This window comes from Diadema antillarum, unplaced genomic scaffold, assembly GCF_040938485.1.
Source record: "Diadema antillarum isolate AM-2024a unplaced genomic scaffold, OU_Dant_1.0 scf00000036, whole genome shotgun sequence".
Lineage (NCBI taxonomy): Eukaryota > Metazoa > Echinodermata > Echinoidea > Diadematoida > Diadematidae > Diadema > Diadema antillarum.
This window is the reverse complement of record NW_027270925.1, coordinates 1,413,873-1,431,689: the sequence shown is the minus strand read 5'-3', so window position 1 is coordinate 1,431,689 and position 17,817 is coordinate 1,413,873. Positions and strand designations below refer to the sequence as shown.

Below are 17,817 nucleotides of genomic sequence, written 5' to 3'. Positions count from 1 at the left end.
TGAAGAGTATTGATGTATGTAAAACTTGGTCTTTATGGAGTGCACCCATTATTACTCAAAGTAGCTGCGGAAACTGTTGTATAACCGTTAACTTTTATATTCAATTGTTTCTTTAAAATGGGAAGTAAACCAAAAGATTTTGAATCTGCCAAAATAATTCCTACATATAAAAGTGGTGATAAAACATATACCCTTTGAATTAGAGACCTATATCTATTTTGTCAATAGTAAGTAAGATTTTAGAAAAAGGAATTTATAAACGGTACTGTTGTATATGAATATTTGAATGAACATTCGTTACTTGCCAATAATCAATCTGGTTTTCTACCTTTACATTCTACAAATTCTTGCGTTCTTGATATAACTGAACATATCTTACAAAACATGAACTGTGGATTTATAACAGGTGGCGTATTTTCAGATCTTCGGAAAGCTTTTGATGTCTCACCACATGATTAACTGTTAAGAGGAAATGTGGTTATATGGTATAAAGGGTACAGAGTATAGATGTTTCGAGTCATATATTACAGGCAGATCTCAATGTGTTTCAGTCAAAGGTATTTTGAGTGACTCACTTGTGGTGAAAACAGGAGTCGCCCAAGGTTCCATCCTTGGGCCATTGATTTTTAGTATGTATATTAATGATATCTGTGAAGTGAAGTATATGCCATTGACAAAACTCTCATTAGTTATTATGCAGATGATACTGTAATATTTTTGCAAGGCAAAAAACCAAGGAAGAATTACAGATTATATTACAATCTCAGTTTGATAATATTATGATAGTTGATTGGATTGATTATAGAAATGAAATGTATATTAATGTTGACAAAACGAAGGTTATGATATTTGGCTCTCTCTCAAAAAAAAAAATAAGAAATTGTAATATTGATAAAATGTAATAATTTGAGATTGGAAATTGTGGATAAAATGAAATATCTCGGGGTTATTAATCTTTGATCCTCATATGAAATGGACAAAATATGTTGATAACCTTGTAAGTAAACTTTCCTGGGTAACAGTAAATATTTATAGAATTAAATCATATTTGAATCAGAAGAATTTGATTGATTTATATTATGCTATGTTTGTTCCTCATTTGGATTACTGTAGCATTATCTGGGATAATACGACAAAATGTATAATATAATGAGATTACAACGTGTTCAGAACAGATAGAATGATATTAAATGCTGATAGATATACATCAACTGACATTAAAGGTCATAATTGGCAATCGGTGCAACAACGGACTAAATTCAATCATTGTATAATGATGTTTAAAATTATCAATAATCGCACACCTATGTATATATTTAAAGAAACCCATTTCCAATAGACCGATATAATACAAGATATGCTGCAAACAATCCTCTTTTTGTTCCTAAACCACGTACAGATTATATGAGGTCAACATTTTCGTATCAAGGCACGTTGCATTTCAATATGTTACCTATTCAAGTCCAAACTTCTGTGTCGTTTGAAAATTTCAAGAAAAAATGTGTAAACGTTTAAGTTTTGACTTTTAATTTTTAATACTTATATGTTCTTGCCATCTGAGTTTTTACCCAAATCAAACACTGAATACGTATTTATGTACACATTTTTGTGTAGTTTGATTTTTTAAAAATTTTAGTTGGATATATTCTTTGCGACCGTATGCACTTTTTTTTTTTTTAACCAAAACATTTTGCTGCAGCAACTATTATCGGGAAAAGGGGGCGGGTGGGATGGGGGATAGGGGATAATGGATGGATCACACTTGTTGGTCTTTCAATCATGTGTGATATTTTACTGGTTATGATAAATTTTTACTGTTATTTTGAATGTAAGACGTACTTTAATTCTACATTGTTATATCTTATTCATCTTATATCATATTCAACTTTATATTTTGATTGTTATTTTATCTTAGTATATTGTATTGTATAATGTATGATGTATTGTTATGGATTGTAACATTGTATTGTCCAAAATTTGTTTCAAATTGTAAACTGTATTTTAATATTCTTTATGTAATACAGGGCTCTCTTGTAAAGCAGTTTTATGTACTGAAGAGACTACCCTGTATAAAGAACACAGAATAAAGAAATAAATAAATGAATTATGGGGGTGGGGTTATAATTGGAAAAAAGTGCGCCCTTACACGTACCTTTATTACCGTATGCCCCCCCCCAAAAAAAAAAAGAAAAAGAAAAAAAAAAGATACATTGGGACTCTCCGCAATGATAACTTTGAAATCATATAGTGACTCAATCCAAATACAATTTCAGGGTATGAAACCATATACATGTAGATAACTTATTACCCATCACATCTTATACAGAACACCCTATCCAATTTGCTTCAGTGGTCAAAGAGAAATGAGGAGTTTTGTATAGAGCATGTCAGGAATCCCTTCCCTCCAGGTTCTCTCCATTGTGGTCCCACCTCACATCCAACTGGACCCCATGGAAGACCAGCTTAACGTACTGAATATGGGCTATCCAGCCATCTTCTCAGATGGAAAATGAACAAACAAACAAACAATATGTAGTTCCAAGAGCATCCAAGTGCTAGACTTGCGAAGAATCAGACCCATGACATGCTTTACAACGATCCACATTTCTCTGTGATCACTATATAATCCAAATCATAACCAAATTGAATGGGGTTTTCTGCAAAATACAGCTTTAGATTCCCTGACAGTGCCCCTAGCGGGCTACTTTCTTAGAGGGATGATAAGCAAGTATTTTTCTAAATCTTTAAACGATAATTTTGTTCGACGTATGAATCATACGTCATGAAGAAAAGTCTCGCGGATCATCATTATTTATAATCAATATCATCTATAAACTATATCATACCAAGTTCAGCATCGTGGATTCGTGTTTATGAAGATGTCAACCACCTCTTTCAGGTTGATCACTTCCTGGTATTATGAATGTGAAAGAGTGCAAGAGACGTTAGTCGAGTGTTAATGGTCGTATATCACAGAAATGTTTTTGTGGGGGTGCAAAAAAAGAGGATTATTTTCAAAATCGGGGAAACACGCAAGCAAGGGGACTGTGTGAAAGGGAAGAGGTATTCTCTCCCACGCTAGGGGCTTTTGTATATTTACAAAAATTCAACGATCTTTGGCACACACTTTTGATAGAATGTTTGGGACATTTTCAATAAAAAAAAAAGTATAACGGCGATATATAGTGACCCATATTGGAGAGGGTGTGTGTGTGTGTGTGTAGGGAGGAGGATATACCTCCTCCCCACGAGGGAGCTTTGCATTTCTAGAATTAAATTAAACGATCTGGTCAGTGCCACACTCTTGGTGGAATATAATCATAGAAAAATTTCAGTCAAGTCGGTTATGCAATGTATATAAATCTAAAAAAGTTGCAATAAAAAAAAAGCACCAAACAAACTAAATGCTGCATATTTTCAATGATTTTACATTTTTCTCAACAAGGGGGGGGGGGTAGGATATGCCTCATAATACATGAGGGAGCTCTTGTTCATTTAGAATTGAATTTCAACGATCTGGTGCACACTTTTGGGTGCCCTGATTTTGGAAATTTTCAATGAAATAAATGAGAAAATGAAATGATATTCGGTGAGGGGGGAGTGTTGAGTCGAGTTATTTTCTCATTTACTGATCAAATAATTTGATAATCTTTAGCGCAAGGGATTGAGCTGGGGGAGGGGGTTGTGTGGGTTTTTCTCTTTTTTAGATCGTGTTTAATTTGAAATACAAAAATATTGTTGGATTTGGATCTTAAGGAAGAAGTTTTCATCTTGATTAGTTTCAATTGATTAAACCAAAGGGACTGCACAGTACTGGTTGAGGCGAGGATTCAGCTTGCAACGTTTTGCGAGATATTTAGAAACCACTCTTTTATGAAATATTAAAGAGCATACAACTCTAAGGGGAATCAAAAGTTTATTTGATGAAAATCTGTTTTGAAATGACTGAGATATCTAAAAACGAGGAAAAACAAAGAGATCCTAATAAAAGTCGTGGCCTGTCAATTTTATTAGGATAGCTTTTTTGGATATCTCTCCCCCCCCCCCCCCCCCCCCCCCCCCGTTATTCGAGCAGTTTTGATGCGAATCCACCAACTTCTCTATCTCTACGGGGATCTGTGGAAAACGTTCATTCAAGATCCCTGATGGTTTATTTCAAGCTTTGATCCTCCGTAAATATGTTTGGACTGAGAAAAACATTGATTTTTAGAATTTTAAGATGCATGTTTTAATGAGATTAGCCCAGGCTGGAAGGATCAAGAGCAACCGAGGATTCAATCCTGGGCCCCGTCTTATAAAGCCTTCAAATCAATCACAAGTCCCCAAATCAATCGCAACTTGCATTGCAGCACACACAAATTACGAAAACTTATGATTGATTTCTATCGCAAGTCTTTATAAGACAGGCCCCAGATCGATGAACAGGCTCTGACTTACAGCATCGCTCCGAAAAAAGCAAGGAGTTGCACCCCACAGATAAGAGTTCTGTGTTGCACCCCCGTGCCGATCCCTCTTTATGCTTATTGGTGATTAACGCGTAGACAGTATTCTTCGTTCCCGCAGAGTAACCGCGCACTTTCTGTACGCGCCTTTCTTCTGATGCTGTCTATTATCTTCTCGTTAGTAATGTACGTGCGGTCGATTTATTTCTGCGCGACCCGGAAGTGCGTACTAGGCGATTCAAACGCGGGAAATAAGAAGAGCACTGCCGTGTTAGTGAGTGGGACAGCAATCCTGAGCGTGGTGGCTCAGCTGGCTGAACCCGTCGCGGCCGTAACTACAGGCGTCAACCCTGCGTGCCTGGCATCCTCCGTACTCGATGAGCCAGCGGAGCTCGCGGAATAACGTCCAGTCCAGTCTGTACCCAACTTCATCTTTAGACTAGCTCAGTCATTTCACGAGTTCAACATGACAAACATTAGCGAAAATGAACTCTCTGAACAATTTGAGACATTTGGTGTGACGATTGACGACCCAGATGTTGTAGACAAACGTAAGTTCATGATAAATTCATCGTTCAATTGTAAAGGCGCGGGCGCACTCAGTCAGGGCAGGGCAATGCACTCACCAGCATACAGTACAGGGCAGGCAGGCCCAGTTTGTGCCTGATAATATTTAGCTTGTCTAAACGTTTATGTACGGCACGGGTATTGTACCTTAGTCCTTGTCCTTACTTGTCCTTACCATTATCTTTAGTAAATGCCTGCCTGTAAGTAGAATTTTTATAGTGGCATCAATTAGATCTATCATGATCATGGCATGACCACATGGGGAAAGCTAAATAAATCAAGTAAATGGATGTTGCCACTGTCACTGACACTGAGCTGTATTTCAATCGAATCATTTCGTCAGCTGTGTTGTACTGTGCTTATACATAACTGTGTAAAAGAGACTAAAGTGATACCAGGTATCAGTGATATTTTGATATGATAGGTGCTCTAATGATGATATGTATCCTCTTTGTCAACTTCTTCTTAGCCGATGTAGAAATGTAGACAATATGTAGGATTAAGGAACTAGTAGGTGATCAACCCAAGTCCCCAAACAAAGCCCATGCACACCCTAATCTAACTGCGACCAGCCCGGGATAACTGTGTTACGGAGCGCCCTGGGGTTAACCCTAACCTAAATTCCAATATGCAGATTGCAAGACTAAACCATGTAACTACTTAAACAATTCCGCAAGTTTGAATCAAGTTGATGCTGTAATTAAGAATATAGACTCAAATCAACTCTTTTAATACACCTTAAGGTCCTTAGATGGTCGCAAGAGTCATCGGGTGCAACATTTTATTGCTTGAATATTGTCATCTTGCGTAGATCTAGACTCTATGTGATGGTTGCAACATCTAAAACTCTTGCCAGCCAGGTGCCAGTGCCTGCCATGATCACCTGATGGATGTTGCAGACAGACATTCTCTAAATTTACTAGCACAGACAGCATGGCATACCCGATATAAACTCTAGGTCTGGATCCAGACACCTAGCGTAATCTAAGTAAGTTTGAGTACCTAATTTAAAGCTTCTTGATGTCTTGATCACCTAACTTACAGGCATGATGCCACTTGTGAAGCAGTGTTACTGTTTATAGCAGAGTGTGTATCTATATAGAAACCCTCACAATGTCCACACAACCTTATCAGCAGTTAGCACCCCCTATCTTGAAGATGTACAATGTACGGTACAACCTTGTATGAACACATTTCTCTGAGGCTTGGGTAACCTATGTTAATTTTATTGTAATGATTTAGTGGAAAAAATGCCAAAGGGTATTTCTTTGGAGAAAAGAAACAAACCCAATAATAGTCATGTTTTCCCCAAATGAATAAGGCCAATATTGTAAACAGGACAAACCAGCTGTTGGAACCAAAGTGTAAGCCATGGCATTTTGCAATCTTAGTTAATTCTGCTCACTACATTCTTTTTTTAAAACACTATTCACAGTGAAGGAGTTCTGTATCGTGTATAAACTGACGGTGGAAGATTGTGTGGCAGAATGGATCGCCTTCTCCACAACCCACAGTGGCCTACCAATCAATGCAGACACCTTGGATCAGTTAGAACGCGAGGTGAGTTTGACTTCTGTACCAAATTATTCAGAGAGATGATACTGCTATCATCACTTGATTCCATTTTACTCTCAGCTAAAGGAAATGTAGCCTTTTTTGTGCGATTTCGCTGTGCTCAGTTTGACTTTCATGAGTAAAATCAGACAAATATAGTGGAAAAGATTAATCAGATTTAGACATAAGTCAGAGATGAATGGAATTTCAAAGTTCTCTCCTATAATCATGGAATGGTGATATTGTTCACAAGCACATTATTTGTAGATTCATAGTTGAAGCAATATACACTGAACGCCTCATAACTCTCCAGTTGGTGTGAGTACAATATGTTTTTATTCAATCATAAAGCAATAGTATTTCCCCAGCTGTAAAATTCATCATTGCTAGGTTATTTAATAGTGCAACACATCAAAAATTTCATCTGAAGGATATGAATCTTTTTTAGTCGTTTCAGGACAAGTAAATTTGGTGAAGGTTTGTGTGTGTGTTTATGTTTGTGTGTGTGTGTGTGTGTGTGTGTGTGTGTGTGTGTGTGTGTCAATGGGGGACATGTAATGCCATACCATTATCACCTCATCTAAAGTGAATATAGTATATATGGCTGTGACTGATGTCAATATTTTGTGAAAATATGAAACTTTAAAGTTCCATAATTATCACTGTAGGTCCAATTTTGGTGAAAGCTCTATCATGTTTGCCTGTGATTTTATTCTTAAAATCAGTTTCTTCTGATAATCTGAGAAAGTTGTATCAATATAAATAGGCCTGTGTATTATGCAGTTTGGTACTTGAATTCTGTGTGTGTGTGTATGTGTGTGTGTGTGTATGTGTTGTATGCATGTAACATAATTATATGAATCTACATCCAATTGCTTTTGTAACATTAAGCCATCATCTTTTTATCTACACGAGCATTTATTTCTTATTCATTTTGCCCCCCCCCCCCCCCCACCAGTCATTAGGGAAGAGACTCAACCAGGTGAAGACCCCCTCCAGTCAGAAACCAACGACCCAGCAGAGCTATCAGATGTATCCTTTTCAGTTTCGTGTTCATTTTGTTTTCTTTTTTTATCATAAGGATGGATTGCTGCATTTTGTATTTTAAAGCAATCTGAAGACACATTTTTTTTTTTTTTTTTTGTCAATGGCAACATTTGTTTCGAAGAACAACATTCTCAGTGTACATGAATCTTACATGGTACATGTGGGTATTGTCTTTCACTTTGCCTTTTGTTTGAGGATTCTCTTTATGTGACAATTTGTTATCTGTGACCTTTGCTAAGAGCTTCTCTGAACTCATGCTGCAAATTCACAAAGAAGTATCGAAAAATAAACCCAAAATGTAAATAAACTATACCAAAATTATTCTTTGAAGAAAAGCGTCTCATATTTTCATATGAGTAAGCCATTCTGTGGCACTAGTGAACTGTCCATCTTCTTCAAGATGTTGTTTCCATGACAACATCACCTTGCTATTAAAGGCTGTTGGATGATGACGAGTCTGAGGATCTCCTGGATGCCTACACACCGGGGCCAAAGGCGCGGCAAAAGAGGGTCTTGACCACTCCGGACACGTCCAGTAGTAAAAGGACTCCGCTAAGAGAGCAGAACAAGATGGATGCGAGCCCAGCATCCTCCAGTGGCTCCATCTCTTTGTAAGTCATCTGAATTCTTTGCTCCCAAGACTAATTGTTACCCATTCATATTCTGCATCCAAGATGGATCTATCATGTTGATATCAAATAAATTCTTAATTTCTGTTTGTTACAGTAATTGATTCTACTTGAATTAAAAAAAAATAGCTTCAGTCTCCCACACTTCCTCAGTGCTGCAAAAAAAAAGGCAAAACAATGCTATAAACATCAGTGTCAACATGTGGTTAGGCAAGGTTATGATTAAGAATGAAAAGAAATCTGATACTTCTTTTTTATGCAGGTTGAGGGAAATGGCAAGATTTGCAAAATCTATGAAATCAAGAGCTTGGCAGTCTGTATGGCATAAATCTTGACCAGATCGAACTTGGTTCTACATATCTGACTCTTAAGATTGTTTATCAGTGAGGACATGCTATTCATCTCTTCTCCCAATTCAAGTTGGTTATTGAAAAAGGGAATAATAGAACATGGCAATGATGTCATGTGTTTCGTTTGATCAGATCATCGACTCCCTCACAGAAGTACAGCAGCCGCAGCAAGTCCGGGGAGGTCGTGGCCAGTTTTGGACCGGTCACTACTGTGAACTGGGAGGGCTCTGGTCTCGGACAGTGCTGTGTGACCCGTGGCGAGATGAGCCCCTGTGTGCAGAAGGCAGAGAAATATAAGTACATGATGCAGAAGATCAAACGCAAGGCTGAAGGTTTGTTTGTATGTTTAAATTTATTTTATTTTATTTGCACATGAAATCCTTTTTTTTTTTTTTTCAGAGGGGCAGTGAATACAATATTTCAACAATAAAAACAACAACAATAATGAGCAAAGCAATCAATCAATCAAATAAAGCCCCATACTCTGTGCTGTTTTACTGCAAGTAAAGGAGACCTTGATTTTCAGAGTTGGGTTGTTTTTTTGACATCTGTGTCCCGAGTGTCATCTTCTTTCTTGTGAAAGTATTGTCATTCTGCAGACTTCACATTTTAGGTGCATCACAGGCTCCCAATGGAATGTCATGTCATGTCATATTTTTGTGAAATGTCTTGTTTGTAATGACATACAGTATTTGTAGATGTTTTGTGTTTCAGTGTACCTGAAGGACAGAAATGTGCATTAAAGTTGTGCAATTTTTTTTTTTCAGTGCTGAACGAGGTGATAGAAGACATGTCAAAAATGTTGCAAGAGAAATACAGCATTGAGAATGTGGCTCATCTAGCATTGCCTATCCAGGTAAGTTTATTTTATTTTTCTCTGAAAGCTTGTTTTGTCAATGAATTGATATATTAAATGACCCAAAAAGTGTACCATGCTAACCATGGTTCATGGCTGGCATTGCATGTAGAGAGTGGATACTTCATGCCTAGCTCAACAATAATGAAATTGGGAGTAAATCCATAAAGTTCCATTAACCACATCTCTGTTGTTTGATGTTGCATTTCTTTTTTTTTTTGCTATTCATTTTGAGTGTTTCAGAAGGTAGCATAAGTAAATTCACCATCATTTGAGTCTTTAGTTGTTCATATATAATTCTTTGTTTTTGTCGGAAAATTTTCAAAAGCCTCCTAGTCGCTAAATTTATAATTGATTCTAGAATTGGGAAACACATAGACGATTACAGTTCCAGTTTCTTCCTCAAATTGACAATTATCAGTATGTTTCTTTCTTTCTTTCTTTCTTTCTCATTTTGTGCAAAGTTAATGAAGTCTACCAGTTCCATCAACTTTGTTTTCCCATGTAAGATATGCAGTGAAATTCAGAGTTGCCATGATGAAAAGATGGTAGTTTCTGCAACAAAATTCTCCCAGGATTAGATAGGTTATAAATGAGATCAAAATGCGATAATGCAATGGAAGGCACGTTATAATGATTTAATTTGACAGTGAATGTATGCATTTGATTTTATGTAGTCATCTTATGTACAAGTGCGTAAGTTGTTTGTTTTGAATTCACTTCCATATAATCACACCTCCACTGATGAGAAATGAGTGACTACATGTGATAGTCTGTTAGATGTAAGCATTTGTGCCCATGCAACTTAGCTTAAATTGCATGGCTATTGAGGGCTTTTGGTTTATTTCCTAACTCCTCCCTAGCTTAACTTCACCCGAATGTCAATGAATCCACACAGTTGTAACATATTACAACAGTACACAGATACCACAGAATTTGAAATGATCATGGAAATCCTATTCAATGGCAATTATCTGATCAGGACATTCGTAAAACACATCCATAAAACTCTAGGACTGATGTATGCCATCACAGCCAGGAATTACTGGAGGAAGGTTTAGCAATTACTGTAAAAGTGGAAATTTTCGCAGTGTTGAAATTTTCGCGCATTTCGCGCAACCCAAAACTAGCGCAAAAATAAAAGCATGTGAATATTTTTGCGTGCCATATGTTCCAGTAGTTGATGTCTTGATTCCGCGGAATTAAAAACACACGAAACTCTTCTTACCCCGCCGAGCGTGAAAAATTAGTCGTGCGAAAATATCCACTTTCACAGTTGTTTGTTTTCGATGAATAGGAATCAGAGACTATTGTCGGTAGGATCTGCTGTGACAGCAACGGGCGGCTCAATGCCCAGTCTGTGATGATGGAGGGGTCGGTGGAGTCATCAGCGGGCAAGCAGACAGCCATCAGCCTTGCAGAGGTCAAGGCCTACTCGCTGTTTCCGGGTCAGGTCGTTGCCATGGACGGTGTCAACAGCGCAGGGGTGAAATTTGTGGCCTCTAAAATCTACCCGGTAAGTTCTATTCCAACTCGTGCAGGCATTTCTTTCTGTGCATTTCCATAGGGGGGCCTGTTTACTGAAAGCACTGCTAGCTTCTGTGTGTAGAGATTCCTGCAAAGGCATAGCAATGAAACTAAAAATTAAGATCCATTATAGGGCAGCTTTGAGCCTCCCCTACCTTAAAGTAAACTCAGAACATGCGCTGTGTCCATAATTTAGGTTGACAAACACTTTAAACATATATGTGCATATGTATGATTGAGCATGTGCTTTTGTATCTGTCATACATCACCCTCCAATGTAAATGCTTTGTTTGCATGGGTTCTTAATACCCACCATAATGAAAGTTGGTTTGTTTGATTGTTTCAGTATGGGTTGGAGTGATGACATTTGATGTGTAACCATGAAGAAATGCTCTTTGATATTATGTAAACTTGCTATTGTTCACTTTTCCAGGGGGTGATGGGTGATTTCCAGCCGATGTGCCAAAGTGGTGGTCAGAGAGACGTCAATCTCCTCATAGCAGCTGGTCCTTTTAGTCCGTCGGACGCCATGAGCTTGGAACCACTGGAGGATCTGGTCCGGGTCATAAAGAAGACCAGGCCTGATGCCTGTATTCTGGTAAGTGGTCTCAACTGGACCTCTCTATATCCACTTACAATGTATCAGGCTCTATCAGGCTCAGGCTCAGAGTTTATTATTATGTGTTATTTCCAACCTTATTGAGTTAATTATCATTGTTATTATTATTATTATTATTGTTGTTGTTATTATTATTATTATTATTATTATTGTTGTTGTTATTATTATTATTGTTATTATTATTATTGTTATTATTATTATTATTATTATTATTATTATTATTATTATTATTATTATTATTATTATTATTATTATTATTATTGTCATTATGATTATTATTATTATTTCAATTTCAATTTCAATTTCAGAATCCAGACACAAGTCATGATGCCATGTGTTGCTGTTCATGCATTTAATGTTTACCTTTGGAGTTATTTACTATTTTGTTGCTCTCAGCTCTTGAATCATTTTGCCCTGATCCTGCCGGAACATCATCTTTGTGTTCTCTGAAATTGGAAAGATTTGGAATATGAGGGCTCTTGAAATATCGTGACAAGACTGGCTTTTGTGAAAAAAGATTGTACAGATACAAGATCTGTCATTAATGGCATGAATTGCTGTAAAACTAGTCTAAAGTTTACTGTTGACTAGGCTGTAAACTAATGAAAACGGCATATGTACCAGATTATACTAAACAACCCTTTGCAGTTTTTACAGTGAATTTTATTATCTGATATTACTATCTCTTGCAAAACATTCCTCATTTCATTGTTATTTGTTTTCATTATGATTTTTAAAAATGCTTTATGTTGGTATGTAACAGTTTATATTCAATTGTGTGATGGGATACCATTCATTGTCCTGTAAAAATTGAATTCACAAAAATGTATGTTTTTATGTATTTACAATTGTGCTTTTTGAAAATATTTGATAGTTTGCTAGTATTTACCACTGTTTGATCTTCAATCTCAACAGATTTTATATTGAATAGTAGAATTGTTGAGAATAACAAATGTTTGTCATTCAGCTGATATGCCTCACTCTCTTCACCTTGCTCTTTATATGTTTGCTGCTTCACCAGATTGGACCATTTGTGGACGTTGAACATAGCTTAGTCAAGGTGAGTTTTCTTTCATAAACTCCTGCCTCTCTGTCACTCATTCCCGTTTCCTTTCACATTTTATTATGTATTGGTACACCTCATACTTTATTTAAACATGGCTTGTATCTAAATGTCACAGCCGTATGATTTAATGCAATCTCACAAATGTATTTGTGTCTCCCCAGGAGGGTTCCCTTGGAGAAAGTTACGACAGAATCTTCAATGACATCATACAGGCCATTGTTAAGAAAACTGAAAGGTAAATTTGTCATTGTAAGTGTCTTTAAAGATTTATAATTTTATGAATCACCTTAGTACAGTTTCATTTATATGTCTGTACTGTTGTGAATCTTATTTAAAGTACCATCATCCCCAAAGCTGGTGCTTACTTTCTGAGATGAAATATTTTCAGTATTTTATTCTTGTACGTACTTGGTATGCAAAGTAGCTGCTTCATTCATGGATAGGCTGGTGACATCCTTTGTATCAACTCAGAAAATGTTTTATTAGTGCTCTGCCTACTCTCTTATGTGAAAATACTTTAAGTGCAAACTATTGATGATTGGCCAAACTGTCTGAGTTCATTCTGTTTTCACTCTATAGTGAGAATGTGTAGAGGAACCATTTCAAGATGATACACTGAAGCAATACCATGACACAGAGCCGTACCTGTTGATACAACCACAATTCAGTGTTTGGTGATATTCATTAAATGAATAGAGAATAATGCTTCATATCAGAAAAATGTTTGCTTTATTACTGACGGCTGTCTCATGTTGCACTATTTTGTTCCTCTCAGTGTTGGATGTGAACTAATTTTCCAGCCATCACTGCGAGATGCTCAACACCATTTTGTCTACCCCCAGCCTCCATACCCAGAGATGAAAAACCAGCCCAAGGTAAAACATATCTAAATGCTCGCATGTGCGGAATAAATATTTCATCAGTTGTTTGTATGTATGCATGATCTATTTGATGCAGTTATGTGATATAAATTCATAAAAATGCATTTTTATTTATTCATACACACAGGTTATTACACCTGATGTCTTAATTGAGATTCCATACTTTACTGTGATTATCAACAGCTAGCAAATGCATTGACTACTCTAAATGCCATATGTTTCATGGTGTTATTGTTTATTTTTTATTTATTTATTTATTTATTTACTTATTTATTTTTATGTATTTATTTAATTTTTTTTTTTTTTTTTTTTTGGGGGGGGGGGTGAATTTTATGAGGAGACTGGTATTTTCTAAACTGATAGCATGCCAAACTATTGCCTCCCATGACACAAATGCAATGTATGTCAGTTTGCATGTGGGAAATTGCTAACTTTGCTCCATTCGCAAATTCAGCCAACTGCAAATTTTATCATCTTATATATACTGGTAGTTAAACTTGTACAATTGTCTAGCAGATACTTTTCGAGACACTCTGTGGCATCCAATGGGCTCGGTATTTTGTCCACGGCCTCTAAAAAAAAGTCATTTTGATGGAGACATGCTTAATCTTCACCCATTTAATGTAATCCTGTCATTACATTTGCTTATTTTATATTTTCTCTTTTTTTAATTATTATTGTTTGAGGTTTTTTTATGTAAATAGTGAAGAGATGCAATCAACAGACATATCACCTTATCTTTACTATGTCCCAAACTTCTTGGCAGATACATATATGATTTAAGATATTTCCACCATCTCCTGCCAATATGTTTATGAGAATAGTTTCAAATGTTAAAATCACTAAGCATGCCTGGATTGAAGCAGTTGCAAAAGAAATGCATTGCTGCAATATCAAACATATCAAAAGTGATTCTCTCACTTTTCTCTTCTCTTTGTTTTCTCTACAAAGCGGGTTCACTTCATTGCAGAGCCAGAGATGATCTCCATCAATGGTGTTACCATAGCAACCACATCGACAGATGTCCTATTCCATCTTAGTAGGGAGGAGATATCCTGGTAATCATCACAATCCTCTTAATTATTGTTGACAGTTCTACAAACTATGCACAAAATCATATCTATTCCTATTGCACTCTACACGAAACTCAAGTAAAATTTGCACTTAATTTGTATTTAATAGTACCATAGTTTTACTTGTATGGGAGAAATTTATGTATGTCGTAAATTTCACTGTTTTGTAATGCCGAGTTTGCTCGCTTTCCCGATTTTTGCAGTCCGCCTGGATCGTCTGATCGTCTGGGTCGTCTGGTGAGACACATTCTCACCCAGCGCAACTTCTATCCTCTCTACCCTCCTGCTGAGGAGGTGCCGGTTGACTACGACAAATTTTCCCGCTTTGCAAAGATGGCGTGTGCTCCCCACCTCTTCATCTGCCCATCTCGTTTACGCTTTTTTGTCAAGGTGACCGTCACGTTTATTTCCATCCACTCAAATATTTCTTTAGATAGGAGTTATGTGTTCGAGATTATAACAAGTTCAGGTGACAGCTGGCTATATCATTTAAAGCCAGTGGCATAATTTTTCTTCTTTCCACATGATGCCATTGATTACTGTAAAAGTGGAAATTTTTGCGGTATTGAAGTTTTTGTGTATTTCACACAACCAGAAGCTAGTGCGAAGATAAAGACATGCAAATATTTTTGCTTGTTTTGTGTACCACTATTGAATGTCTTGATTCTGCGAAATTAAAAACATGCGAAATTCATCTTACCCAGCCCAGCACAAAAATTACTTGCGCTGGAATATCCACTTTTACAGTATTTGTGACATGTGTAAAATACTTCTTTGGAGGGAAGTTATTGATAGGTCATTGGCCTTCTGTTGTTCAAGCTGTATTTTGCCAGGAGACCACGGACAGAAAAAAATGATAAAAATAACCGAAAGATTCAAAGGATTTTTCTCACCTCCCTTTTAGGTACAGATAATGAGTTCTACATACCATGCACCAATTAAAATGTTAAATTTTTGTTTTGTTTTGCTATTGTTACTATTTTTTATGCATATTTGCTGAAATTTTAATGCAGGAAATTGAGGGAGCTGTGTGCGTCAATCCAGGCCTCTTGACCAGTGGCCAGGTGGGAGGAACCTATGCCAGGCTGGTCATCAAGAGCCAGGACTCTGGTCAGGACAGCAAGACTGACCACTCCGTAGCTGACCGGACGGCTGTGGAGATTGTCAGGATATGAAGCAAGAGCCACTGCCTAACCTCCCACATGCTGTATGTTAATTGGTACATGTATAAGCTAGCTGTAACGTCATTACCATATGCCCCAGACACATAAAATTTTCAAACAGTTAAGTGCATTTTATTTATCACACTGCTATTTTGCTACTTGTAGTCTGACTCTATAACCTAATGGTGGATTTTGTTTTGATTTATTGTTGTTTTTTCATCAGAATTTCCCAATTTTCACCCAAACTCTTGTAAAGACACTATTGTCAGGATAGCATTGGGTCAGTTTCAGCTCAAACTAAACTGCATTCAAAAGAAGTGTTAGGAATGGAATTGCTCATATTTCCTTTGACTTTTATTTTTCAGCATTCCCCTTTACATTAGTTTGAAGTTTTGAATGAAAAGCAGACAATCAGGCCATGTTTAAAGCACTTTTGAAAATATTTCTGTCTAGTTCAAGGGATTCAGTATTATGATGTAAACAATCAGATCTCTCTGTGCTCACTGCGTGCAGAGCATTCGTAGCAACATAGTTTTGGAGTCATGATATTGAATGCATTGACGTGCGGGGGATTCCCCTTCGCTCTTGTGCATTTGCGCTCTAACGAAACAATAACAATTGCTGGCTCGTCTGAAGCTGAATGCTCTATTGAGCTGTAGTACTCAGAACATTCTAGCAACATAGCTTTAGGATCTTAACGTTAGGCGCATTCACTTTCTGGGAATTCCCCTTCGTTCTTGTGTATTTGTGCTACGACAGACGAAACTTAGGAAACAATAATGGCTGGCTCGTCTGCAGCTGAACACCCCAGGGGGCTGTCATACAATTGATCCTGCCTGTTTGGCACTGTGCTCAAACTTTGTCTGACATTGTTGGTGCCTTGAAAATACCCCTCGGGAATCTAAACTAGGCAGGAATTGGCCCATAAGGGGAAGGGCTGACTCAAGTGGGCAAAGAAAGGTTTTGATTACTTGCTTCCTTGGGAACAAAGAGGAAGGGCCCCACATGACAGCTATAGAAAATGAAGGCCAAACAAACAAACCAACCTAACCCAACCCAACTCAAAACGAAACAAGAAAAGAGAGGAAAAACAAAACAAAACATGTATTATTTGAATGCCTTTGGGATGGGGTTGAGGAACGAGTCACAAGTGGGCTTGGGAGGAAAAAGGCAGCAGCCCCCCATCCCCCCCCCCCCCCCCCCCCAAGGGTTGGAGCTGTTAAAAATTTGCTGGGAAACTTTATTCAATCTTGAGTGGACTCATTGAGACTTCATGTAATAATCATCAGGAAGATATAGAGTTTTGCATTGTATCCCAATCAATATCTATGCCAGTTCCCAAAAGGTGGAAGTGTCATGCTCTGGTGATTATTACACGTACCATGTCTTATGTATATTATCTTGTTATATACTAGGTGTTACATAAAACATTTCCCACTTTTGATCCTTAATAGTTCAAAATCTATTATATCAGATAACACTGACATTGATATGAGCAATAGCTGAATAGTGTACAATTTCGTTGGAACTATTTATTAAAAATGATAGTGTAAATACATGCAAGTTTCATTAAATTCAAGATTTATTTTCAAGTTAGGTTTCAGATTTTGCTCTGTTTTCAACCCTCTGTACAAAATTGTAATTTTGCACAGGGGTAAATTGGTGTGTACGGGAGTGTGTGGTTAACACCCTGACAATGGTCCTGAACAATGGCCAGGATTGGAATGCTCTATTACATACTCAGAAGAAATTCCACTATCACAGCTAGTCTTTATTCATCCTGAAATGTAGTGTATTCGAGCACATGAAAACATGTGCTTATTTTTTTCATGCACATGCATTTTACCCTCTGCAATGAATTCAGACTAGCAGTGCCCAGGGCAATCCATCATGAATTATTTATAAAGCATTCATGTGCCTTGGAGCAAGAGACCAGAAGCCTAGACAGCAGAACTCTGAAAAGGTGGTATTCATATTTATTGTTCAGGGTCATTGTAAGCACACACTCACATACACATCATTGGTTCTTGTGTAAAGTTCAAT

At 37.1% G+C, this 17,817-nt stretch overlaps 1 protein-coding gene across 1 annotated transcript; it reads left to right on the top strand.

The window, feature by feature from the left end:
• Positions 1–4,798: 4,798 nt before the first annotated feature.
• On the top strand, positions 4,799–16,853 carry LOC139745072 (DNA polymerase alpha subunit B-like). The gene is made up of 14 exons (XM_071655493.1): positions 4,799–4,993; positions 6,445–6,569; positions 7,522–7,595; positions 8,048–8,221; positions 8,722–8,921; positions 9,357–9,445; positions 10,743–10,961; positions 11,406–11,570; positions 12,613–12,651; positions 12,819–12,892; positions 13,433–13,532; positions 14,490–14,596; positions 14,815–15,001; positions 15,625–16,853. Exons 1-14 carry the CDS (start codon positions 4,909–4,911, stop codon positions 15,784–15,786), a joined length of 1,800 nt encoding a protein of 599 aa, XP_071511594.1. The 5' UTR covers positions 4,799–4,908; the 3' UTR covers positions 15,787–16,853.
• The last annotated feature ends 964 nt before the right edge of the window (positions 16,854–17,817 follow it).

Excerpts from the sequence above, each read along its gene's own strand:
- LOC139745072 (XM_071655493.1), top strand. The coding sequence starts at position 4,909 with ATGACAAACATTAGCGAAAATGAACTCTCTGAACAATTTGAGACATTT. Across the intron at positions 11,571-12,612 it reads GGCCTGATGCCTGTATTCTG|ATTGGACCATTTGTGGACGT; the intron begins GTAAGTGGTCTC and ends CTGCTTCACCAG. Across the intron at positions 12,652-12,818 it reads TTGAACATAGCTTAGTCAAG|GAGGGTTCCCTTGGAGAAAG; the intron begins GTGAGTTTTCTT and ends GTGTCTCCCCAG.